This window comes from Clinocottus analis, unplaced genomic scaffold (assembly GCF_023055335.1).
Source record: "Clinocottus analis isolate CAN_PGR_092001 unplaced genomic scaffold, fCliAna1.0.p SCAF_20, whole genome shotgun sequence".
NCBI lineage: Eukaryota > Metazoa > Chordata > Actinopteri > Perciformes > Cottidae > Clinocottus > Clinocottus analis.
In genome coordinates this window covers 6,834,254-6,861,123 of record NW_027175932.1, presented here as the reverse complement: position 1 = coordinate 6,861,123, position 26,870 = coordinate 6,834,254, and the positions used below count along the sequence as shown (strand labels likewise).

Below are 26,870 nucleotides of genomic sequence, written 5' to 3'. Positions count from 1 at the left end.
TTGTAACTTATTGTTACAGTTATCTCGGTACATGTCTTTTTTTTTTTACATGAAAAACTATTCGTATTAGTTGCTCAAGCTTATTTATGTATTACTTATTGAAGGAAAGTTTCACTGGAAGAATGCAATGGCATGTGATATGGTCGGCTGAAGAGAAAACGTATAACTAATTGGAACTACAAAAGCACTCTTGGTCCACTCATGGCAATACAGATGTGTTAGAGCTTCCTTCTAGACAAGTTTAATGTTGACCTGAAGCTGCTCCTGCAATTCATGTTATTTAGTGACAGCTGATACGATCTTCCGCTGGCAGCGCTGGTCGTTTTAACCTGTAAAAGTGACTTTCAGCGCAGTCTAAAAATGAGAAGCTGCAAACCTCGATGATTTTGGAGATTGCTTTTTTGCTAATAATAAGAAAGATAGAGAAGCTATAGCAGATTTGGGAGTACATTTGTTAGCGTCAGAGATCCCATGTACTTTGCCAACCTGGGTGTCAGACCTCAGAGTCACTCCCACCAATGCGCCCGGATTTTTCACATTCACACACTCTCAAGCATCGAAAAGGCGGCACCGTTGAGCCAAACGATTCACACGCTCATTAAGAGCACGATGTGTGTGAGTGTTTGTGTGTGTCAACTATGATTCAGTCCATGTAAGGAAGCAGCCAAGTAATTATAGGCTGTGTGCAAACAAACACACAATCCCCCCCACCAGTTGATATCCCCACTCCACACCCCTTAACTCCCCCACCCACCCTCTTTCTGTCACTGATCACTAATGTCTTTCAAAGAAAACATTTGTGCTTTCTCACAATGACTTCCACACACACACACACACACACACACACACACACACACACACATTTATTTATTGAGGATTTATCCTAAATTTATTCCAACATTTACCCATAAAATCTATTGTTTTACCTGGTGAGGTCCAACGCTTTGTCTCTCGGCACACTCTGCGCACACACACACACACACACACACACACACACACACACACACACACAAACACACGCACAAGGCTAGCCCTTACGAGAGCTGCCACAGGGAATAAAATGAAAATGAAAGCAGAGAAAGGGAGACGTGATGAGGAAAAAAAGGGAAAAAAATCGAGGGAGGAGAAAAGCCCATGTGGCAGAGGGAGATTCTCATCTACTGAAATCAGCTGATCTCCCTCCCTCCATCTATTTCTTTCTCACATTTCTGTTTCTGTCTCTCCCCTTTCTATCTCCTACATCCTTCCCTATTCTCTACCTCCCTCCTACCTTTGTCCATTTTCAACCAACCTCTTTTCCAAGTCTCTCCCGCCCCCTCCCTCCCTCTCTCTCTCTTTACTTTCTCCTTCCCCTCCTCTCTCTCCAACTCCTTCTCCCTCTTTTTTCTCTCCCTATCCCTGGCTTTCACTCTTTTGTATTATCACTCTGTATTCCACCTCCCTCATCCTCTCTCTGTCACAGTGGGAGAGCTGCAGGCAGACAGAGGCAGCATACACTAATGTTACTATATTTGACAAGCGACACACACACATATTCTCCTGCCACATGCACGACTGCACACACATAGGGGAAAGAAGAGGGAGAGGTGGGGGCACAAACACACGCGGAAAGACAGCCCTCAAGTGTAAATGCGCTTATACACACACATACACACACACACACACACACACACACACACTCTGACGCGTGCCGAGTGCAGGAATCACAAACATAGCGACACACAGAGGGGCAAGCGCATGACGCCAGCAACCTAACGCTGTTGTCTCTCTCTCTCTCTCTCTCTCTCTCTCTCTCTCTCACACACACACACACACACACGCTCGCCTCTCTTTTTCACACACACTCACGCCTCTCAGACGCACACGGCAGCGCTCGAGAGAGCGAACAGGACAGCGCTGGACATATCATTCGTATAGGAAATAGATCAGAAGAAAAGGATTAACTATCTCCATCCCTCTCCCTCTACAGACCTCATCCTCTCTTCTCTCCTTTTGTGTCTCTAAGCCTCTCTTCACCTCGTTTTTTTCCTACACAATCCCTCCTTTTTCACAATTTATTGCTGTGTTGAATGGAAGCTGAGGGGGATTGTCTCTATACAGAAATGAGGATTATTCTTGCATTATTCACTTGACCAGGATCTTGAATGTATGGATTTATTTAATTGAAGAAGCAACAGTTTTTCTTTTTGAGATTTTTAAAAAAATCTTTCACATTTTTTATTTTGGGGATATTTTTTTTGCGAGGATGGCTGATGGCAGAAAGCTGTAAGGCTGGTGCTATCTGATATTTGGTTAAAAGGTAAGTCTGCTTGTGGTGTCAGTTCTCTTCTCCTAACTCACACACACACACACACACTTCATTTCAACTGATCCTCGTCTTTTTCGCAACTGGAATTAAAGCTGTACAATGTCACACAGAGTACTGCAGACGAGGACAGACTTGTCTTCTTTTTTTTTTAATGCAAACAAATGGACAAATCTGATGGGGCCAAAGGTGCCTGCTGTGAGGAGGTGGGTGCTGAAAATGTCAGCCCTGAACCTGTTTCCTGGATACACACAACATGCACATTAACTGGAATGTTTGGGCTGTGGTTTTGGGCAGCTTGCAGAGGAGAGAAACAGGAGAGCATGGGAGTGTTTTAAAAACATTTGTTTTTTAGATGTCTATAATTTACAGCTAAACATGAATGAAGTACATATAAAGAGAGGCAGCAGTAAACTACTCAGGTGACACACGGGTAAAATAAACAAAATGATATGGTGTAAATATGCTAATGATATTTGAAATTAACAACATAGCAGGTCATAAACAGTAAATGGTTTGTTCTAAATATGCAGTCCGATTAGGTCCAGTACACAGGCACACTTTTAATTCTTCTCATGCCACAAACAACTTCATTGTAAGACTTGTGGTCTTTGTCTGTTCATAACAAACCACTTGATACATAATCTGTTGAGATGAGGCTTCTCTAAGGTTACAACACTGCAAATACACGGATATTTGTTTTTGCATTGCTAATACAGTATACCAGTTGAACCACCCTTTAATGTTTCACTATTGCATGAGGTACTCAAACATGGCGGCCAATGTATACCAGTGAAATTCCATGAAAGCCCAATGTGAAATTGCCAAAAAAAGTTTGGGTCTCTTTCTGTTTCTATGCAAAAACATGTGCCTTAAAGTCTTTCTCTAGCTTTGTTTATCTGAATGAACATCAATCATTTCTTTACACACCTATTCTTTCAATGTATCTGGCCTGAACATTTATATATTAAGAATCATAAAAAGTTCAATCAAAAAGTTATTTTGTAATGGTCATGAAATGATCTCTTAAGTCCAATGTGCCATGTGACCTGCAGGTCATACTTTGGCCACTATACCACTACATCAGAGTGCTACTGTATCTCTGGGGCGTGACGTCAGTGTGGATCTATGTTACTAGATGTCTTCTGTTACACTTTTACTACGGCACAATAAATATCCTATCATTTGCCCCTTTTTTTCTAATAGGCTTGACATAGACAACTTTAGAGACAAACTTATTGAACTCAAAGAAAGCTACCATTAGTCGTGATGAAGCTACAGTGTACAAACAGAGCAGTAATTGCTTTATTTGGCTGTCTGCAGTCGAGTCGTGCTTCTCACTTCTCTGACCTTCACAGTATATAATCTCAGTTGAGCTGAAACCCTCAAAAGCTTCTATTACCTGGTGTCCTGTTGATTTTGTAGCCTGCCACTGTTGTTGCTTTTTTTTTACCTGCTGTAAAACAATTTGTAGGTTCTAACCTTGTTTTAAAACGGTGTGATATAAGAGTGATTAACGTTCAAGAGCTGCAGTATGATTATATGATGATGCAGTGGGTGTGAGGCACTCCACCCTGATGTCCTCTCTTGTGCCTCTCTACATTAGCTACCAATTAATGGGAATTGTCTGAATGTCCTCTAAGTAATGAAGACGCAACATAAAGCTGCAGAAAACAGTGATCACTGACTAACTCCACGGTTAGTGCTGTAATTTGACATGCTTACTAAATACATGGCTAACATCTCAACCTGACAACTCCTGCTCAGCAAAACTGCTCATCTGATCTTTTCCTACACGTGTGTGGCAACAGTTTGGGTGATATTATGTGCTTCAATAAATAACAACCTCATATATCCAAAGTCCTGTATTTTTGTTGCATTGATGTTCAAAAAGTGTACTTTACTGCAGCACTCACTGTAAATAAGTGTGGTACGAGCCTAGAAAGATGAATATGTAGATTTAGGTAAGCTATAGTAATATTAACAATAAACAATACAAATAAGTATTTCAAATAAGCATGATAATATTACAATTAAAATGACGGCTATGCATGTACGTGCATGCAACACAACATGTGTGTTTGTGGACACATGCAGACTCTTACAACGTGTGTGTGTATGTACAGTATGTGTCTGCATGCATGTGTAATTATACATCTGTACATATTTTTGCCTTGTGTGCCTGTCAACACATGTGTGGTGCTATTCGTCAAGCTATCAATATGTGCTTCGGTGTGTGTGTGTGTGTGTGTGTGTGTGTGTGTGTGTGTATTATGTTGTGTGTCCAGGGAATGTGTGTTGTGTTACCCCAATCTCTCAATCCACTCTCCTGTGCAAGAAAGCTATTAAAAATTGATTTAAACGAGCTTGGTTGCCTCTCTCGGCCTTTGTTAGCACCTCGCAGTGTTACACAGACGAACACACACACATGCAAACCCGGGGACATACAACATCAGGTAAATCAACATTACCCTTTCAGGTATTTTGTACTTTTGACTCTTTTTCCTCGCTTTTTCCACTCTGACTTTATTGTCAATTACAACTTAAGTTACTACACAAATATACGTATTCTAAGCCAAACCATGATCTTTTAATACATCTCTTGTTTTGTCTCAATTCACAACCTTAATCATGTGTTTAAAACTGTGACTATCTGGGAGAAAATAATACATTCCCCAAGAAATGTAATGGGAATGCAGTTTAGCTGTATAGGAACTTCATTTTGAGGAGACAGGACAGCTATTGGTGTGGTTTGTGTTGCCAAATAATCATTGACATTGATAGAGCCCTTAAACCAGGCTCGAATCAAACACCAGCCAAATATTAATGTGTGTCAGTCCACGTGTGTATGTGTGCGTGTCTGTGTGTCTGTGTAAAGAGGGAGGAAAGGGTAGAGTTGAAGTTGAATGATTGGGCTGTGTGTTTACAGCTGTGATGTCACTCTTTGAGGGACCACACACACACACACACACTCACGCACACACACACGCACACACATACCTGCCTTCACACATGGATAGACGTCCTCTTGAGTGCAGGTGGATTTCAATTTGGTGGCAAATTGGAGAGAATTCCGGCCGTATTGATTAAAAACTATTAGTCAAGCCAAGTGGGGCATGTCACAAGAATGATGAATTACTCAAGCTCAAGTGGGCACACACGAGCACACACAGGATTTAAGCTCCTCTGTGGAGGTGATTCAAGTAGAGGCCTGTTGTCGCACCAACACTTTCACTGTGTCATGTGTGGATGAGACATGATGGAAAGGTTTACCATCAGGAGCTAGCTACTGTAGATGAGAATTACAACCACCATGCAGTTAAATGATCCTGTTTACATCATCTTATTTACATCTTGATAGAGATGGATGCTCACAGTGGGGATGCTTGCTGGAAATGGACTTGCTAGATCACCAAAAAATATATCTGTCAAGCGTGGAAAATAAAATAAGAACATCGCTGAGCCTTTCTTCATCTCGCTCGCACACTATCGACAGCCTCTTCCTGACTCGTAATCATGGAGGACTAAACACAAGCAGCCCAAGTTGACCAATCCCAGTTGGTGGTCTCTACTACACCACAGTTTTTGAGGAAATGCATGCCGGAGGCTCTGTACATCACGAAGCCTCTGAAACACCCCGTGGAGTTTAAATCCGGCTTACGTGCGGACAGGAAACAGTTAGTGGAATAAACAGAGGGGAAAAAATAGGACGGAAAGAAGAGAGGGAAGAGGAGCAGAGGAGCCCAGAGGAGGGGAGGAGCTGTTATTTGATTCCCCAACATGCAGGCCACTTTGGCAACCAAGTATTTACACGTGTGTGTGTGAATGTTTGCATGCGTGGATTTTGGCTTCCCCCATATTCAGGTCAAATGGGTAAAAGAAGCTTTCTGATAATAGCGTGATAGACAGGATTATCACCACACCACCAGTTTAACATCATAGGAACTGATGGGCGAACAGTAACATGAGGCTGCAGAGGTGACCTTCTGCAACACTTCCAATACATCATTTATAGGACACTTGCAGCATGATTGCACACAGTAAGGGTACCAACAAGGTAGAGAAAAATAGGAGCAATAAACAATACGATGTCAATGAGCTATAAACCAGATATATGCTCCGATCACCATTTTGTATCAATGCAGACATTTGATACGATTGGATGATTTTACTTTCTGCTCGTAAAGTAACTCACTGCTTCTCAGCCAAATTGTTTTCCTTGTCGAAAAAATACAATAAACAAACACAAAACCATGAATCATTTGAAAAATGGCCAACATGCAAAACAAGGCAACACTTACAGTCCCAAAGCTAAAAAAGGAATTAAAGATTGATTTCACACAGCTTCAAATTGAAGTAGAAATGTTTTATTTAATGAACAACTACGACAAAGAATAAAATCGCATCCATCTCAATGTGTGAAGAATGCTTTGATGTTCCACAGCGTGTGAGTGAAATGTATGGAAATCAGCAGGTGTAATTAAGCTGTAACGTTCTGTTAAAATTGCATAAATAGACTACATATTTTAAACACTAATACCGCTCCACAGCGTTACTATTTTAGTCTTGGAATAAATTCACAATACCAAGCGAACGGACAAAAAAAGGAAACTGTGTAAGAAAATCAAAGCAGAGAGAAAAATCTCCCCAAATTCCTTGAGTTCCTTTCAATTCTCATCTGCGCTTTAGAATTCTTTAAATGAAGCTCATGTGCTCATTTAAAAAGAACAACACAAATTTCCCAGTAGAGCCTGGCTAATGTGACTTTAATCACATGCAGGAAATCCATCCGCAGAATATCCTCGGTACAAGCCTCTGTTCCTCTGTCAAGGGGAGGAACGAGCCAGAGAGGGAGAGATGGAATGAGAGAGAGGGGAAGGATAGGGAAGGGGCTGCTGAATGCTGAAAGATGAAGGTCATAAAGAAAGTGAAAAGATTGAAAGGCGGAGGGAGAGATGACGGAGATGGAGAAGAGGAAGTGAGTTAGCACAAGATGCAGAGGGACTAAAGAGAGCTGAGAGATAAGACAGGTGCTTTATATTTTGTTCAGTGTCTCGCAGGTACTAATAGCAATAATGATACCACAACTATCGCCACTGGGGAGCACATACGCCACTAAAACACTCGAGAGGATCGAGAGGAGAATTTAAATGTGCTCCCTGTTTACCAAAGGCACTTTTTTCTACCTCCACTCCACTTCCTGCCTCTTTTCTACACCTCCTCTCCTCTTTGTAACCATCTCTCTTATTTCCCCCTCGCCCCCTCTCCTATTCATACATAACCAGCTGTAATAACTCACAGGCACTCTGAGCAGATTGATAGGTGTTACTTTTGTAAGTGACTGCAGTTACTGTCTGTTTGTCTGCTCTCCATTTGCATAAAGAGTTTAATTTACTGTACATCTACCTGACTGTCTATCTTCATCATGTTTTTCTTTTTTTTTCCCCACCCCACACACACAGTTTGTGCTTAACATGCGAAGGTAGGTAGGTGCTAATTTACATAATCACTGCACACACATCCACAGATGAGCGTGAACACATGCGCACATGCACATTCACCAACTTTATGGCAAAAAAAAAAAAAAATCCTGCTTGTGTTTCTGAGTTTCCCCCACAAACAGCTACCCACTGAACAACAGCCTAATCAGATTAGTGCGATATTTCACACTCTGCTGATTGGGTTTTGATGATACTTTGGGAAAAGATGCATCTCGCAGCAGCACTCTAGCGTTTTCAAAATTACACTGATTGGCCCAGGGGGCGCGAGTCAACAGCGAGCATCAGTCATGTGGCACTGAGGTTCCAACAAGCGTTATCCCGTTGCAATTTCCCACTCGTCAAACCTATTTTCCCTGTAATGACTCAACAGTGACAAGAAGACTCATCTTTTTCAAAGCATGTGGGATATGTTTCATTACACTGCTGTAATTGGACTGGGTCTTTTTTTGTATCAAAAGAAGAGTTCATATATCAAACTGATAGCAAATTCACAACCAATCAGCCACCGTGTTCGTACAGAAAACAAAAAGACAACTGCGAACAATATAATAATATACACCTAACTATAATATGCACAATGGTAACACAACTTGTGTCTTTTGTACCACAGTTTTCCATGATGTTTTATATTAGCAGATCACAGGCAAAGAGTTTTTTGCAGGTTTGTGTACTAGAACTCTCGTATTAAACTTGCAGCCCAACAGCCTGATGTGAACACTCTTGTACTGTTGATTTCCTTTGATAGAAACATTTGTTGACCTTTTTTTAACAGATTTGCTGAGTTGGACCAAATGAACAAGCGCCCAGATTTTGCAGCTGATTAAATTTATGGAATCATTTGGACTGCATCCTCCCAAAAATATTAGAATCTCAGGATCTAGATGTACTCTCAAGGTGACATGTCCCTTGCTGTTTACTCAAGTTTTAGTTTAGTTGCTGTGTTACCTTTATTTATTCAGCAAAGTAAAGTGTGTCAGCAGTGCTCTGCCGTCTCCTGCCTTTGCCCGAGTGTAGGTTTGAGGAATCATACACACAAACAGATGCAATGGTGCTTTGCGTTAGCCTTCCTATTCATTCTTTCTCTTCAATTTCACTCCATGTTCTGGTTTTGTTTCGTCCATACATCTCTGTGTTTCCAAGTTCATGACTTGATCCGTCTCTCTTCACCTACCCTTTCTCTCCCTAATCCACCTCCCTCTTCCTCCCCTCTTACTGTCATTCCCGCTTTGTCCCCCTGAGTGTCGATCTCTCTGCCAGACAGTAGCAGTAGGGGGTCTGTCTGAGGAAAAGGCAAACTGATTGTGTAAACTGCCAAAGACACACACATCTAGTATTTATGTCGATGGAATACCGGGGGGGCTGTTTGTGATGCTTGAGCGCGAGCACATACACACACTCACATCCACACGCAAGGAAGAAAAGGTGCAAAACAACGCAATTTGCCCCCAAAAATATACTTTTTTAATGTATGCAAGGAAGCCTTCTGGCAAACATGAGCGTGCACGCACACACAGCGTCCTGCTGCTTTAGCCTTCATTGCTGCTGGTGTGTGTGGGTGTGGGTGTGTGTGTGTGTGTGTGTGTGTGTGTGTGTAGCCCTGTGCAACAACAAATTGATGTGATATTGCCAAAGACGTAGGATTTGCAAAAGTATGAAGGTGCAGGTAGTAAAAAAAAAAAGCTCTATTTCATTCAGGCTGAATCTATTCTCACAAAATTGTGTTCTCTCTCGCTACAGGTGTTTTGTCAGAGCGTTTCCCAGTTGGCGCCCCAGTGGAGGCCGCAGGCATGGCGGCTTGACGCCCACATAGCCCCGCCCCTCAGACAGAGGAAGGCTGCAGAGTTCTGTGTCATGCCCCCCCACACCCACCCCCGTGGGGGCATCGGCCTGCCCCCACCCAGCTCTGCCACCCACCACCTGGCCAGACCTGGTGAGTCAACATAAGCAGATTGAAAAGATGAGAGAGATGAGGAGACGAGGAAAAAAAACCTCTGTTCTTACTCCACTCGGCTCTATTTTATTCCCATCGTTTGTAGTTTTAACTACACATGACATGAGGAACACTGTTTGTTTTTACAGCAGCTAATGTTATCAGGCCCACACACACACACACACACACAGGGTGAGGGCATTGTGCTTGCTATGGCCACGTGCCAAGTCCTCCAGTGAAATGCCACATTACTGTATGTATTAATACAGACACCAGTCTGTGGAAACCAAACAATGTGGGGACAGAATGATGGGGGAGAGACCTGCAGGTTATTTGACTTTTGCCTTTTCGCTGTCTTCCTCTCCATTTCACCTTCTTTGCTTCCCTTTTTCTTTCCTGTTCCTTCTCCTGTCCTTTCTGTACATTCATCTCACTTCCCTTTTCTTTCCCTTTTTCACCCGTCTTGTTTTCCATCTTCCCCTCATTATCTGTTCACTCTTTTTTTCCCACAATTTCTTTCTCGTTCCCCATCTTGTACCACGGGTATAGTCAGCTCAGTCAAAACAAAAATCCGTCGGAAGCTGGGTGGCATAGCAACAGATACGACAGCTGAGTGCGTGTGTGCGTGTGTGTGTGCGCGCGTGTGTAGGTCTGTGTGTGTGTGTGTGTGTTGTGGATTAGACGTTAGAGTGGATGGATTCTGCTCTATGAGACATTCCAGACACTTCCTCAGCTAATAGGCAAACATGAAAGCTCCTTTCTGCATTCTTTCTCTCTCTTGTTCTACATATAATATAACACAAGCGTACACACATGAACACATGCTGCAAGCCCTGCAGGAAATAAATGGCGTTCCAAAAACAGAGACCATATAAAGAGGGATCTTTGTCTTCCTGTTGGGGAGGTATTGTTGTTCCAGAGGTGTCAACGCCCCCACAAACTACTGAGTAACACCGGAGACACTAAAAAGGGCAACTCTATGTGTCAGACCCTCTGTACTCCCACCACCTTATATCTCTTCCTTTCTCTCTTGACTTGTCCTCTGCCTTCCCTCCATCCTTCCATCACTCTCTGCATTGAATTCAGATCAATAAAACCACATTACCCGTCTCAGTTTCTCTCTCTTTGTGCATTTCATTAAGCTGTATCAACATAAATGTTGTACTAACAGTATTGCTAAAGCCTTTTAGGAATACAGATTGTCAACATTCTCTGTTAGTCATCAAAATGTTCCATTTCTTGGCATGAAGGTAACACAATATTGCGAAACGTCTTCCTCTCAGTCTAGATAAATATTTTTTGACACAAAGTGTGCATAATCAATACTGCCGAGCGTTGTCACCACAGGTGTTTTCTCTGCCTCTCTCCTTTGCTTTTTCACTGTTTTCGTATTTTTCTCACAAAGCCGGGAAGCTCTCTGATCTCTGCTATTACTCTTCAAAGTCTTCACACACCGCCATACACACACTTACACACAAAATCACTGGAAGATGCATATCGGAGTAGAAAGGGGCATCCCATCAAATCGGAACCGATGAATATGTCAGATTAATACAGTACAGAGAATGAGTTCCAATCATCAAGGATGCATTTCCCTCTCATGCTGATGAAGTTCATTTAGAAATGGAATTTGACAGGCAGAGAGGACACAAAAGATGTTTTCCATTCAGTATTTTGTTTCACGAAAATCAAAGGTGCGCTTTCATCAGCAAGGCTAAAGCAAAAGCTTTCTGTAGGATCGAAAATAGATCAACAAGAAAAATAGAGGAAGAGGTGTTTTTTTCCCAGTGTCAGCTCGTGTTGGCCATTTTTTCAACTAATGGCTGTAAACCTATGATAAAACGTTGTAACCTACATGAGACAGAAAGTGATTTTATATCTCTGAAGGCTGTGGATGATGCTTTATGGGTGTTTCCAAAAAGTGTTCAAAGCCCATTTGAAAATATTGTGTCTCAAAGTAAAAAGAAAAAAGTGCTAAATGATTAATACATGTATTTCCATTGCAGGTTATTGCATAATGTCTTTGTCACTTGAAACATATATTAGTTAAGTTGATATAATTGGTAGATGGTTTATACGATGGAAAAATGTAAGGCGCAATGGAAGATGATGATACTGTAGATCTAGGACACTAAAAATGTTTGGGTTTTCAGGTCGTGAAAAGAAAAAAAAAGTGTCAAGAATCATCAAATGGTTAAAAGAGCTTAAAAGTGACAGAACACCACAGAATAAGACAATAAGAGCTTTTTAAAAAAAAGTAGCGCAAAGTAGAGGGCGAAGATATGAAATGAAGTGACAGAAAGCGTGAAACAGGAAGCGAGAAAAGAAAAGATGGAAACAGTGGGAAGTGGAGAAGAGGAGGAAGAGAGATTCAAGATCAAAAAGGCGCAGTAAAAAAAGAAAAGACAGTGATGAAAAAGAAAGGATGAAGGAGAACAGAGAGGTCTATGAGCGACATATGGTGCCTCCAGGGCCCCACGATCCCAGCCGACTGTCTCATCTGAAACAACTCACACACACATTTGCATACAATCGGCCATGAATTCATTCCTATTCAGACATAAACACACACTGTAGCTTATCTGGTCGCGCTGTGCGTGTTTATGCACCTTGTTGGAGACCCAAACAAAGCCGGCAGATTAACTGACCACATACTCAACAGAGACGGGGAGAGAGATGGGGGGAGGATTTGGCTTTGAATAGAGACCCTAATGCACTCACTGAGGGGAAAATATTTGGAGTGGATTGGAGCCATAATACGGTGATTTAGGCTGTAGCGTTATGCCTTGAGCACAGCTCTAATCCAATGCAGTGGCTAGAGTACAGCGTAGTGTTAGAAAGAGACAGACACAGTCCAAACTAAACTGCGTCTGCCTGCAGCAGCTGCCAGGCTGTTAAATTGGTTGAATGCATTCTCAGTTTCATCAGTCTAATTCAAACTCTTTCACTCTTTGGTCAGCGGTGAGAAGGAACCAAGAACCCAACGTCATCACCAGGTGGTTAGTTGCTGGTGGAACTTTTGAACCCTGCTGGGATGTTGGGTTTGGCAAGAAGCCACAGCAGTGTGACAAAGTGTGTGTGTGTGTGTGTGTGTGTGTGTGTGTGTGTGTGTGTGTGTGTGTGTGTGAAGCATTAGCTCTGGAGAGAAGCCTGATCCCTTCGTGTAACATGAGACTCTGAGTTAAATAGAAAACTGGAATGACATCTTGTTGGCAAACTATCCAAAGCATCTGGCAAATTCAAGAACGTAATCAACAGCCATTTTAAGGTTATTAAAAGTTATATGGAGAAGTAGGGATCCAAGGTACAACAAGAGTCAACAAGAAGGATTCTCCATTGAGGGACAACTTGGATTTTAGTCTTAAATTATTCCCTGCAAGTATTGTTTTAGTCCTCTCTCCTACAATGGTTTAAATAGCACTGATCTTTGTAGGAACACATACATATAATTTTCTTTCAGGCCACTATGACTTTGACCCCTGACCTCTTTAGTGACAGCTTATAATAGAAATTAACTTAGTTTGTTGTTGTGGTAATTTTACACCAGCTTGGCTAGCAGCGTCATGTAGGAATTGGAAGATTGCTTCGGTCGAGGTGACCTTGAACTAGCTCCAGCTGGACACAACGCACGCGGAAACGTGTGCAAGCAGGTGTGCTTTCTCCTCTTGACCACAGTTTGGTGCAGGTGCAACAGGAATGTGCCAGATGAAACACACACATACATGGTACTGGCCCACTTTCAAAGGACATTGGCAGGCATAAATCTGGATAATCCCCTGCACCAGAAACAGCACCACTCCAGTTCAGCACTCGCCAAACGACACTGATATAGTATTACACTCCAAGCAAGTCCATAGATCCAGCGTGAGGCTGATAAGCTAGCAGGGCTCATTCCTGAGAAGAAATAGCGCTTGTCTTGCCAAGTAATCACAGAAAATGTCTGGCTAATAGTCCTGGATAATGTAGCCATTTGAAATGTGCTTGATTTGTTTTAGTGAACTCCTCACAAGCCTTTGAAAAGGGTATCTAATTAGCAATATCGGAGTTGCATCTATATATCTATCTATATATAGCACATACAAAAGCACAAAATAACAACATTGTGTGTATGTGTGTGTGCATGCCTTTGGGTAAATACCATCTGTCTATCTATCCCTTCTTAAGAATGAGTGGGCATACATTGCGACTTGTCACACATCCAAAGCAAGATCTATTCTATTCAAGTCGCTCTGATGCGGATGTGACATCAAAAGTCAAACATCTTTCATGTTATCTCTACATTCTGCATGTAATCGGCCTTGGACTGGGGCCCAGTTGAGTGGTCAGTAGAAAGCAACACCACATCCATTAAATACATGGTGTTGTAGTGAAAATATGCAGCTGCGGATTTCCAATTATGCTTCCCTGATAATTTGTTTTCCATCACCTCTTTCTCCTTTGTGTCCCTTTATTTCCCTCTCTCTCTGTCCTACCTGTCACTCCCGCTAATTAATAGCCACTATCACAAAAACAATGTCATTGCATGTCAAACTCTCCCATGGGCCATGCTTGTGTGTGTGTTTGGGTGTTTGTGTGTGTGTGTGTGTGTGTGTGTGTGTGTGTGTGTGTGTGTGTGTGTGTGGGTGTGTGTGTCACAACAAATTGATACAGATAGTATGAATTATGGAGGCAGATCAGCCTACATTTCACACACTCACCCCTCCAAGTCAAAATAATGATCCTGTCTTGCCGATGCAGAATTAATCACGGGAGGAATGGATGGGGGAGACAGAGAGAGAGAGCGAGAGAGAGAGAGAGAGAGAGAGAGAGAGAGAGAGAGAGAGAGAGAGAGAGAGAGAGAGAGAGAGAGAGAGAGAGAGAGTAGGTGGGAGAAAAATGGAGGATGAGAGTAAACAGAGGGGGGGAGAGAGAAATAGACAGAAATAGACAGAAATACATGGAAGTAATCCCATCAGGGTTAAGAAATAATGTATAAAAAATAAGATTTTAAAGGACTTTGACAATCTCTCCTCTTCTCTGCTCATCACACTGTCAGCAGGAGTGCAGTCTAAACCCCGACGCCCTGTTCCTGCTTATCCTCAACTGCTGTACGCGTGTGCCAGTGCGAGTGTGTGACCATGACTTTCTGTGTGTGAGGGAGCGATTAAGTGCCCGAGAGTCAGGCAGAAAGGTGGTGTGTGTGTGAGAGAAAAGAGGCAATGTGTGTTAAACGACGGGATTTGATGTGAACCTCAAACTTCTCTCCTGAGGCCTTCTGTCTTCTCTTCACCATCGTCCGTACGTTGTCAATGTTAAAATAATACGGTGATACTGCTGCCACAGTGATGTTGTATATATGCGTGTGAGTGTTGTGTTTTATTAACCATTCATTTAGAGAGATGGCAGATGTGTGTGTTTGGATCTCTGTAAAAAGAGATCCGAACACCCACAAACACTCCGGCTGGCTATTTTCCATCCGCTAACTAAATGAGGTCTCGGGTTACGGCGAGGATCAGACATGTAACTGTCTCGGACAAATTACACAGACACCGTTGCTGTAGAAGGACAGGCGACACAGCTCGGTGACATATTACAGATGGGAGATTACACATCAGATATGACAAATTATCATGTGTAAGATACTTCTCAGCATAGTTGTCTAGAAGTCAGGAAATATTGAAAAATGCTGATCACTATTTTTTCTAAAGCCCTTGACTAACCATTTGAGCACAACTGTTGACTCACTGCATGTGTTTTTTTATTATTCCCACTGTGGACCCTCAGGAGTTGTTATCCACGTGTGAGTGAAGGCATGCAGGTAATTCAGCTCACAGGAGTCAAATATAAACTCTTTGGATCAGACTTCTGCACAGAAGAGCAAGTGAAACATGGAAGAGGGAAGAAACACAGGCGAGTGAGGCGGTTGCATGGAGGACAGCTGGTCATACTAGTAATAAGATAGCAGAGAGTCTGTCGCCTGCATGGAAAACAGCTTGGCCCGTGGTAACATGCAACTGTGCTCAGTTACGAAGGTGCCTGCAGGGATGATATCATCGATGGGCTCAGTGTCACCCAGGGGCCCCATGATATAAACTTACAGACAGCTGAGGCCCCGGAGTTGTTAAGCAGCGTTGTCTAGGAGATACTGTCAAACATCACCACATTTACTACAAGAGTCATATGACTCTTCATATATATATATATATATATATATATATATATATATATATATATATATATATATATATATATATATATATATATATATATATATATATATATATTATAGGAAGGGGAAAACCATACTGATAGTACAACATTTTAAAGATGGAGGTGTTTTTGTAGATTTAGGTGTGTAATACTATAATCTTGCCAATTTTTACAGAGAAATGAGAGAAGAGAAGATACCCACGTGACTAAACACAGCCTAACAAACAACTAAAATGAGCATGCAAACGTACTCCAACAGTTCATTATCCCAATTCCAAAATGACCTCTGACCTGCGTCTATGCACCCTCTTACAAATTCACTGTAGATGGGCGTGCCAGTTAACATGCAAGCTAAAATAAATGTGGGCTATTTTAAAAGGGGAGAAACCTGGCATTAAGAGAAACACATCTTAAATAATATAGCTACATCAAAAAATGGGGTAACAAATAAATAAAATGAAATCATATTTTTTCTTGTGATATAATATACTACATCTGATCTGAAATGTAGTTCTAAGACTACTGGTTATTCGTACCGCTTGATCTTGAATTGTGCATTTCTCACATGTCTCTTCTGACAACTACTCGAGGCTGTAGTGAGCCGACTGGTTGAGACTGCTCGAAGAGTTGCCTCAGAAGTTTTGCGTCTTGTCTCAGTTTGTTTCCCATCGCTGCCAGCCTACGTTTGCCCAAAATGTCCACACTTTTATGGTGTGTTTGTGGATTCTTAGTAAACCCTCAGTCTGAAGTCTGTTTAGACTGAATTAAACCAAACCACTTAAACTTATTTGGACTGAACCTCCCTCTCTTCCTCTGACTGTGGCTAAATGTTTTCCTTCTGCTTTGGCTGCGTGGAGCGCAACAGCAGAGAGGATTTAGAGCATCTAAAATAAGCCAAAACAACAACTACCTCCTCCACGAGAGCAGCAAAAAAACCACTCATGAATGTTGGAAGATAGGCTTCAGCACTGAGGGGGTGGGAGAGGGTGAGGGGGAGTTATAATGTACTGTAGGAGAGAGGGAGATAAGGGGTTGCGGTGAGGAAAGAGGATCGGAAGAACGGGGGGATAGAAAGAACACCTTCGCAAAACAAAGCCCACATGGAACGCTGAGAGAGATGAAAGGTGCATAAAGGTGACCACGCTCTGAAATGTGACATGACATCAGTTTCTCTCTCCCCCGAGCACTATTTCACTCTCTGTCTTTCAGTTGTATAACGGTGCTTCTCCCTCTGAGCTACAGCGTCCTCACAAATCTCCTGCATGACTGCACCTTTTCAAACCTGTTCTGGAGACATTCACAGCTGCGATGCAGCAAAATCCTTCCAGATTCCTCCTGAGCTGCTGCAGTGAAGGATTGGCCCCTCTGAAGCATTTCCACTAGCACGGGACGCTTCAGGATACTTCAAAATCTCTCTTTTCATCCATTTATAAAGTGGCGTTAATTTTTCTCAGGGATTAGGATTATACTGCCGGATGGAGCAGAGAGGATAATGGATACTGGAACAGCAGAGAGGTCACACGCTGATCTCTATTACAAGTCTTCACTTTCTGAACCTTTTCTGGTTCAGATTACAAAATGGGGCAGAGTACTGGTTGAGGAAGGTCATGTTGTACTGTCGGGGGAACAAAAAAATTATACTTCTAGACCATTGTCAGCGTGCATTCAAATAACTGTACAATGTAGTTTCCAAAGGTGTCAATAAAGTGTTTGGGAACATTAAAGTATCAAGCAACAAGAATAAGTGAGAACATTGTTATCAAATATGAATTCTGGACTCAGATATTTAGTACTTGCTGTTAAACCATATAGTGACATATCATTACCCTGGGGATATAAAAAAAACCCTTTTAAAATTAAGCATACATTGAACTGCAAGCTTCAATTTTATGATTCCAAATTTTAATAGCGGTTGTTGAGAAATGGCCACGCTTGCAATTTTTCCATTTTGGAAAATGCACATATTCACTTTCTTGAGAGTTTGATGAGGAGATTGATACCACTCTCACGTCTGTACGATAAACATGGAGCTAAAGGCAGCAGCCGGTTAGCTTAGCATAAAGGCTGGAAACAGGGGGAAACAGCTAGCCTGACTCTGTCCAAGGGTTAAAAAACTAAACAAAACAGAACCTCTTAAAATCACTAGTTAAAATGTCTTATCTCGTTTCAGCACAAAAAAAAACTCATTATAACACAGCATATGGCGTGATGGTTATTTCCTGTCGTCTGCTGTTATCGTGGGGTTGCTAGGAGACCAACAGTCTCGCTGCTCTTTCCTCGCCTCCGGTCTTTACGCTGAGCTAAGCTCTCCAGCTGTGGAGGAGCTGCATATTTCCCAAAATGTATTTTTTAAAATATCAAAACTGTCGCTTTAACAATATTTTGACCAGCTTGAGAGGTGATGCATAATTCATCTTCCCTTTCTGGATGCATTACCCATCTTTTTATCTTTAATTAAGTTCACTGTCTATCCAGTGGTGTGATTTCCTATTTATGACTAGTTTAAAGGGAATGAAACATGATTTTAATGGCACTTATAAAGCATCTCTTTCTCACTGCGCCATTTTGAGCTTCATATTTTATCAGTGGTGAGAAGAAAGTCAAGCTACTCCGGAAGACTGAGATGACTTTCATTAAGCAATCACTTCTATCTTCTAACATTCATCAGGTGTTTTTTTGTTTGTTTAGTTTTTACACACAATGTAGAGTGGCCAGGAAAAAAGCAATTTCACAGAGTTTCATCACTCTCAGAGAAAAGACAGCGAGAGGCAAAGGAGTCTTCAGTGTGAGTGAGAGGATGGAGAGAGAGAGAATGAGATAGAAAGCAAATTTAGAGAGAAACAGATGGACCGACAGAGAGAGCGAAAATACAACCACGCGGCGCGCGGCTGAGCCATAGTGTGACAAAAGGTAATGGCACGCTGAGAAATAGATGCTAATAATATGCAGATGATGCAAGTGATGAAATATGCTGGTGAAGCAGAGTCTTGTCAGGAAGTGAAAGTGCTGTGTCTTTGTCTGGAGTTTAGACAGATAGTTTTCTTAATATCACGCTTTGTTGGTGCTTTGCTCACACCCGCGCGCACAGTCACACAAACATATGCCCACACACACACACACACACACACACACACACACACACACGCGCTTACACATACACAGAGAGATAAAGCATAAGTCGTGCTGATAAGCCATTGGACGGAAACAAAGTCAGCCACTGTAACGAGACTCTGAGGGAATACAGAGCAGTGCCAAGAGACTCCAAGTGAAGGAGAATGAGAAAGATAAAGAGACTACAGCGGGCGAGAGAGAGTTGGAGTGGAGTGGAGCGAGAGACAGATGGATGCAAAGACAGGCAGACAGAGAAATTAAATTGAAAAGGAATAAATGAAAAGGCCTTGGCTGATGAATACAAATAATGATGGAAAAGGAGCAAAAAATGATGGACACGAAACACTTTGAACAGAATGAAAGAGGAGAAGAGAGAAATAAACAGATTATGAGTGAAAATGATGAAATGATTACAGTCTGCAGCAAAACAATCAGTCCAAAATGGAATAAAACAGAAGGGATTTCCCTCACGAGTGTCACTCAGACTGCTGTGAGACGCACACAAACAAACACAGTGAAAGCCTCTGTGAAAGGGACAGTTCTGCTTTTAAATGTTCTCTCTTCCACTAACATGCATCCAACAAAAGGTTCTGCAGATGACTGACAGCTCGGTGGACCACGTGTTTAAATAAAACAGATTATTAAAAATAATTTCCATTTAAAAGCGCTCCATCTCTAAAGTCATTCCTCTTTATGTGTTCACATGTCTCTCCCACTTTCTTTACACAGCCTCCTGATTAGTTTCCACACTGCAAAGATAATTCACTGTAAAAAAAAAAAATAACCATGTTTTGTCTCTTTGCTCCTCTTTCTCTTCCTCAAGTCTTCCTCTGTGTGCTCTGCCTCCTGGCGACGCTGCTGCCGGCAGCCTCCTCCTGCCCTCCTCCCTGTCTCTGCGACTCAGACAGTCTGGTGGTGGACTGCGGGGGCCGGGGTCTCTCCTCGCTGCCCCCCCTTCACCTCCTGCCTCCAGGGAGCCGCTCCCTCCTGCTCGCCAACAACAAGCTCGCCTCGCTGGGAGCCTCTGCCCTCGCTAACCTCTCCTCTCTGGAGGTCTGCAGCCCATTTTTTTTTTTGATTGTTTATTGTCAGTGGAATTTTTCTTTCGCCGAGCAGTTGAAGATGTTGTTTGTGTTGTGGGGTTAGTTGTTGACCGCGGCATGCACAGTGTTTTCTGCACTGACCTCTCGCACACTGAATATCCCTCAGGACAATGAGTGATACTCTTTGGCGAGGCTCACGTTGAGCAAACTGCAGACAAGCTCTGCTCTCAGTCGGAAAAGTAAAGAAAAGCTGACATTTACAAAGTTTTGCAGGGCTACTCCTCATTAGCATATTGTCTGCAAAGCATTTTGGTATTTAGAATATAGGGGCTAAAAATGATCGATAGTCACTGCCCCTGCAAAAAAAGTAAATTTATGTCCACACTGCTGAGTGTCAATCTGCTGTGAAAAAAAGATTTTCATTTCCGACAGCTTGTTGTATTGATGATCTATGGAGGTTTTTACACTTAATCTACCATTAAACTTTATGAATTACTCTGAATAGGAGCGCTGGCTTAAGGCAAAACATGTGTTAAAGTTTGAAGTTAACGTTAAAGTTTTGTAGCGGTTCATCATTTTTCTCAGAACGGGTTACTGAATCTTACTTTCCTTTTAAAAACAAAAGTATCAGCAATGTGGTGTCTACAATGAAAATGTGTACGTTTATTACATTTTTTTCATGTGTTTGTATTTTAGGAACTGGACCTTTCCAATAACTACCTGGATAATCTACCAGCTGGATTATTCAGAGACATGTCCAACCTGACAAGGCTGACTCTGCACAACAACTCACTCACTGTAATGGACAGATCTCTCTTCCAGGTACTACACCACACGTGGCACACACATATACCATCACATCAGCCAGTCCACCAAAATACTAAAGCCTCTGGGTAGAGGCTTTAGATAGAAAGAAGCTGACACGACTACTGATACATCTTTCAACTCTACTGGCTCTGTTTAGGAGTAGAGCCAACCGCAGCAGATATACATGACTGGGATCCCGGCCAGGTTGTAAATTTGAAATAAATCGTTTGCTCAACACTTTCATCAACTTTTATTTGAACCGAAGCAGTCTGCAGGATGAGCTTGTGTCAAGACCTCACCCGGGACCCTAAATCAAACAAGATAAGCCCATCGAGCGATGCTAGCTCCCTGGGCAACAGCGAAAGAAGCCAATATTACTAATATGAGCTGAGGGAAATGTACTGTGCAGTGCCGTACTGTATGAGCAAAGATGGCTAAAATGGGAACTGGTTTTGATGTTTCTACAGGGTTTAGGGGGTCTTCAGAGTCTAGATCTGTCCCTGAATGGCCTGTCCTCTGTTCCTCTGGGGATACTGGATGAGCTGCAGAGCCTCAGGTAAACACCAACACACACCCTGTCCTCTGACATGTTTAAATCAATGTGCCGTGACAATGTACAGTTTTTTGAAATTGTTATGCAAATGTATGCAAAATCACATCAAAATGATCAAATTGATGTTCAGCTTTACTTCAGACAAAGCTTTTCATGCATGCCATTTTTAATTACGGCTTGCAAATGTGAACGCGGCATGATGATATCTTCATCAATATACAATTAAGAAATTCAAGAGAGTCGTACACTACGTTGAGTGGTTGTCTGGTATTTAAATCAGTGCCACAAGGGTGAATTTATCTTGCTTGGTGGAGTTAAAAAAAAGTTCATTTATATTATTTTAATTAATTCATAGGTGGCTGTCTCTGGCGGGAAACCGGCTTCATGGTTTGGAGAGGGCAGCGTTTGAGCCACTCGCGAACCTACAACACCTGGAACTGGGACACAACCCCTGGGAGTGTGACTGCAACCTCCGGGATTTCAAACACTGGATGGAGTGGCTGCTCTACAGAGGTACGATGTTTGATTTATGTTACAGGAGCTTTGAAAGGGTGCATTAAGAAGTTGGGCAGAATCTAGAGAATTCGAGTTCACGACAGATAGCGAGGTGTGTGCTTCTGTTCGCCTGTGCTTCTAGCAACCCCGTATCACTGCATCGGTGAGTGAAGGCACACTGTCACGCTCATTGTGTGTGTTATCCACGTTTCTCTGCAGGCTGTTAATACATCAGATAAACACAGCTGCTCTCCGCTCTCTCATCGTGTGTAAAAATCTACATTCACCTCAGCGCCTTGGGCCTCAGCTGCCCCGCTAATGAAGTGTCTCTCTTTTCGGCTGCGTTCTCCTCTTTGCTTCTTTCTGCTCTGTCCTGCTTCGCTGCGCCACTATTCTCCGGCTCAGTCCGGCAAAAGTCAAACGGAGGCGGACGCACGCTAGATATGATTAAATAATCACCGAAGCGGCGAAGCAAATTACAAGTAGACAATGGGTAGTTGAACATGAAAGCGTGACTGTAGCTGTTGGAAGGGTAGTTGATGCACAATATGTGGAACAGAAAGTAAGACAAAGCACCGAACAAGTGTGAAATGCTCGCTGACAGCAGCCTGTGTTGACTTCTATCTCCTGCGAACCACTTCAAGCAGACGCAGCTGGGATGTCTGGAGGTATTTGGAGAGCGAGCTCTGTTTGCAAAAGGGGATTCTTTTGTAAAACGTGGAGATAAAAGCATCTGGGGCCTAAATATCACTTTCCTCATTCTGTCTTTCTCTTATCCTTCGCCTGTGTGTCATTGTTTATGTTGCTTTATGTTTCTGAGGTTGCAGATCAACACGCAACCTCGAGACAAACATGACATGTGATGACAAATTCCGCATGTGATGATAACAAAGTAGATCCCCCAACCATCCTGCCGCCTGTGGGAATTAGTGACTCAGATATTTCTCTCTTCCACACACAGCCTTGCTAAAGCTAGGCATGTCATCTCATGAATTATAGAAGGGCTTAGTTGAGGTTATCTCTAACTTAGTGTAGAGGGCACAGCAAACTGTGCGTGTGAGTGAAGTGATGTATGACTCACCCTCGTGTTGCCACAACCGCCCAACTCTATCTTTTCTTCTTTCTCAGTTATTTGGTACGGCTTTACAGGCATAAGGCATTCATAAATGACCATCTCTTCTGTTTCTACACCTCTATCTCTCTCCTTCAGGGGGGAAGGTGGACGCGGTCGAGTGCACGCTACCGAAGGATCTGCGTGGGCGAGACATCCGCGGCGTACCGGTGGAAATGTTCAATTACTGCCTCCAACTTGAAGATGAGAACGGGGGAGTAGGAGGTGACGGTTCCCGTTCCGGACAAGGAGGCGTCCCGCCCTGCAGCAGGAGTGCTCTTAACCCGAGTGGGGCCACACCAATCTCCGACAACAGCAACACTGGTGATGACTCCTCTTCAAACACGGGAGGAGGAGGAGGTAACGGAGGTGGAGGAGGCGGAGATGCCCAGTCGGATTGTGTCCGCGCCCGTTACCGACCCGTGAGCGTGCGCCGCGCCATCGGCACCGTGGTGATTGCCGGCGTGGTGTGCGGCATCGTCTGCATCATGATGGTCGCGGCCGCGGCTTACGGCTGCATCTACGCCTCGCTGATGGCCAAGTACCAGAGAGAGCTGAAGAAGAGGCAGCCGCTGATGGGAGACGGAGAGGCAGACGGGGAGGACAGGGAGGAGAAACAGATCTCCTCCGTGGCCTAGAGAAGTGTCGGGACGGGGGACGGTTGACATGTCAAAGGGTGAAGGTCGGAAGGGGTGAACATTTAAAAGGGCTCAAAGAGGACGGAGATTGACGAGCTTGTGTAATGCACGCAGACAGTTATGGAAACCTATCTCTTAATCGGACTCTCAAACTGACACCTTTCTCCCTCTTTATCCTCTTTCTATTTTTAACCTCCCTCTCTCTCACACTTCACACACATCTTATCTGTTCCCTGATTTTCTCTTCCATTTGGAGCCATTCTCGCTGCAGTATTTGTTACCAATCATCCCTCCAACTCGCCTACCAACCACCTACTGCTGCTCTTGGCTGATGCTCAATTTACCATTACATTGGCTGAGAGAAACCAATTTAGTAATCGCTGTAGTATGAAACATATCATTTAAGCTGTTACAAGATGTCTGCGGTGTACGGTCAGTCAGTATTTCTAAAACTGGATCGAATTTTTCAGGGATTTGCTGTATGTATGGTGTCAATTGGACCAATATTCATAATAATGAGAAGAAGTTGTAGTATTAGGTAGTGCCCAGCTCTCGTTTTGTCTGTATCTTTCTCCAAAAAACCAGGACCCCTGAACCCAGATCCCTTCACCCTCATCTGTTCTACTGCTCCTCTGATGTTCCCTTCGTCCTCCAAGTCCCAAAGAAACAGACAGTATTGGAGAGCGTTGGGGAAATGAAGGAAACTTAATGGATACCACACAAAGAGATATCATTTATATGGTCAATGCCTCGCTAGTGTTTTGTTGCAGAGAGTATACTGAGGAAACAAAACACTCTCCTGACTCTCCTGAGGCCGGTGTCCCTTCAGACTCTGTCGGGATGTTTAACAGGAAACCATTTAAATTGACTAAATAATCATTCATGGATGGCTGGACATTTCAAATACATTACAATACATACGATTAGATATTTGGACCAGATCTGTTCCTTTCCAGACCAATAACATCCACCAGGTGTCACACACTGGAGCTTTGTATGGGATTATACATGAAAAGTATCAGTTTAGTTCAAAGGGGAAGACATCATTTTAACTGGCTCTTGCTCACATGATGCTTGTTAAATGATGGTGATCCTTATCTGGACGGATTAAAAGCCAGCAGTTAATTTTCTGGTACTACTTGGACTACGCTTCTCGCTATGCTGGTTCAAAACAGTATTCACAATTGTTTTTAATGAAGTTATTGAGATTTAAAGGACCACAGACTATGCTTTAAAGCAAATATTATTTGTTCATTTTCAGACTAATTTCACCCCTCAAAAGTGAATCTTTTTGACTATGGCATGGAAGCACTATCTCAGAGAACCCTGTCTCCTGTCAAGGACTACAAAACGTCATCTAAGGACTAAAAACTTCAGACTCCTGCACTTTATCTCCCTAATCAGATCCCCTCTGGCCTCCTCCTCCCTCTCCTCTCTTTCTCGCTAAAATGGACGATTTGCCCAGAGGGATAACGTACAAGGGATTAAACAAAAAGACGCTGCTATTTTTTCCCCTTCTCCCCATCCTTTTATCTCTCCCTCCACTTTACCATCCAATGCTATTCATGGAAAGTATTTCACACATTTTTTAAAAGACTTCCACCCTCTTTCATCAAGCCCTTCTCCTCTATTGTGGTCCTTGTGTTTTTCCTCAAAGGTCAGCAATATGCAATGGTTGCTGTGTCACCATAACATGAAAATGATGTCATCGCCAAAGAGTCTGTTGGTTATAAACTTAGTAATCATCACATATTTGAGAGGAATCTGTCTGATTGGCTCTCCCTCATTCACAAAAAAAGGTTTAGTTAGTTTGCTTTGCATGGTGTATCCACAGTATCCTCATTCATGCACTGAAATATATATATATATATATATATATATATATATATATATATATATATATATATATATATATATATATATATATATGTATATGTAAACACTGATAAACAGTCTTTAAGAATCAGCTTTCATTGCATATTGCTCACCTACAGAAAAAATATTGTCCCCTCTCAATTTATAATTGGCTGGAAATAAACCTATATTTATAGTGTGTTATCTTATACCTGGATATGATGCAGATAAATATTATTATATCAGTGGTGTGTTGGCCCAAAATGTTTTTGACGTAACTGTTTACGGTTTTCTGTACCAATTCATGATGTATGTCTTTTGTTGTGTTAATGCCTCCTCTGTTTTGTTTTAGGTTTAACTATCTGTGTAATGTTGGTTCATTTGTTGTGTTTATTGATTTGTGTTCTGTAGCCTATAAAGTTTCTACAAGAGGCATAGAAAGAGTTTGGCTATTGAGAGTGAAAACGTGGCCATACCGCCTTGTTTATGAAATTCATCAGGGAGTCCTTTATGAGACAGGTAACCTTATTTTTTAAGTCGATTTCTAGTTTATTCTCTAACACACTTAATCTCCAACAAATAATATTTAATTATGCAACTACTTTCAAATAACACACAGAATTAACATCAGGCAGAACATTTGTGTCGACAAGATGTTGGACTACAACATTTTTTGAATTGTCTTTTTTTTATTTTATTCCTACAACAACCCAGCATGATAAGTAATTTAGTTATACTGCCATTGTGATATGACAACTAACTCAAGTGGAAAAAGCGTCAGTGAAAGCTTATGTCCCTGGTTAAATATTGAAATTGTCGAGGCAAATGCCTTATGAGATGGGACATGAGATCGGAGAAACCAATATTGAAGACACACCCTGACTACCACACCTTCACATCCGCTGCATTTATAAACATTGCAAGACTTCCTGCATCAGCAGCCCACAGCAGCTGCATATGAAAATATTTGTTGGAGACTTAGCTGGTCTGAAGTCAAGATGCACATAAACCTGGAGAAGTATTTGATCCTGATTTGCTAATGAAGTCTGAACGCACTTTTGCAACAATGGTCACCTCCCTGATGTAAAGAGGTAGAAAAGACGCTCAGGTAAAATTAATTTAGCTGGAGATTTTAATTAATAATCGGCACCTGCAGTTCAATAGTGAAGGGATTTCAAAGTGTAAATATAGGCATGAATCACAGGAACTCTGGGGCAGTGACTAAAGGAAAAAGAAATGGCTAAACTCTGTCTATGAATGTAGAACCATTGTCCTCTCACCCCTGGTCTGCAGGTTGTGTGTTGTTGGTAGCTAAGTATCTTAGCTAGCAGAA

General features: G+C 42.3%; 2 protein-coding genes across 5 annotated transcripts in view; one reads left to right on the top strand and one right to left on the bottom strand.

Annotated features, from left to right (window-relative positions):
* Positions 1 to 26,870, bottom strand: part of cacna2d4a (calcium channel, voltage-dependent, alpha 2/delta subunit 4a) — a 78,747-nt gene that overhangs the window by 26,355 nt on the left and 25,522 nt on the right. The gene's annotated exons all lie outside the window — the stretch shown is intronic.
* On the top strand, positions 1,842 to 25,526 carry lrtm2a (leucine-rich repeats and transmembrane domains 2a). The gene is made up of 7 exons (XM_068586252.1): positions 1,842 to 2,299; positions 9,544 to 9,736; positions 19,860 to 20,089; positions 20,776 to 20,901; positions 21,354 to 21,442; positions 21,795 to 21,952; positions 23,145 to 25,526. The coding sequence occupies exons 2-7, from the start codon at positions 9,658 to 9,660 to the stop codon at positions 23,681 to 23,683; spliced, it is 1,221 nt and encodes a 406-aa protein (XP_068442353.1). The 5' UTR covers positions 1,842 to 2,299; positions 9,544 to 9,657; the 3' UTR covers positions 23,684 to 25,526.

Coding starts and splice junctions, on each gene's coding strand:
- lrtm2a (XM_068586252.1), top strand. CDS start 9,658: ATGCCCCCCCACACCCACCCCCGTGGGGGCATCGGCCTGCCCCCACCC. Junction 9,737..19,859: donor CCACCACCTGGCCAGACCTG/GTGAGTCAACAT, acceptor CTCTTCCTCAAG/TCTTCCTCTGTGTGCTCTGC. Junction 21,443..21,794: donor GATGAGCTGCAGAGCCTCAG/GTAAACACCAAC, acceptor ATTAATTCATAG/GTGGCTGTCTCTGGCGGGAA.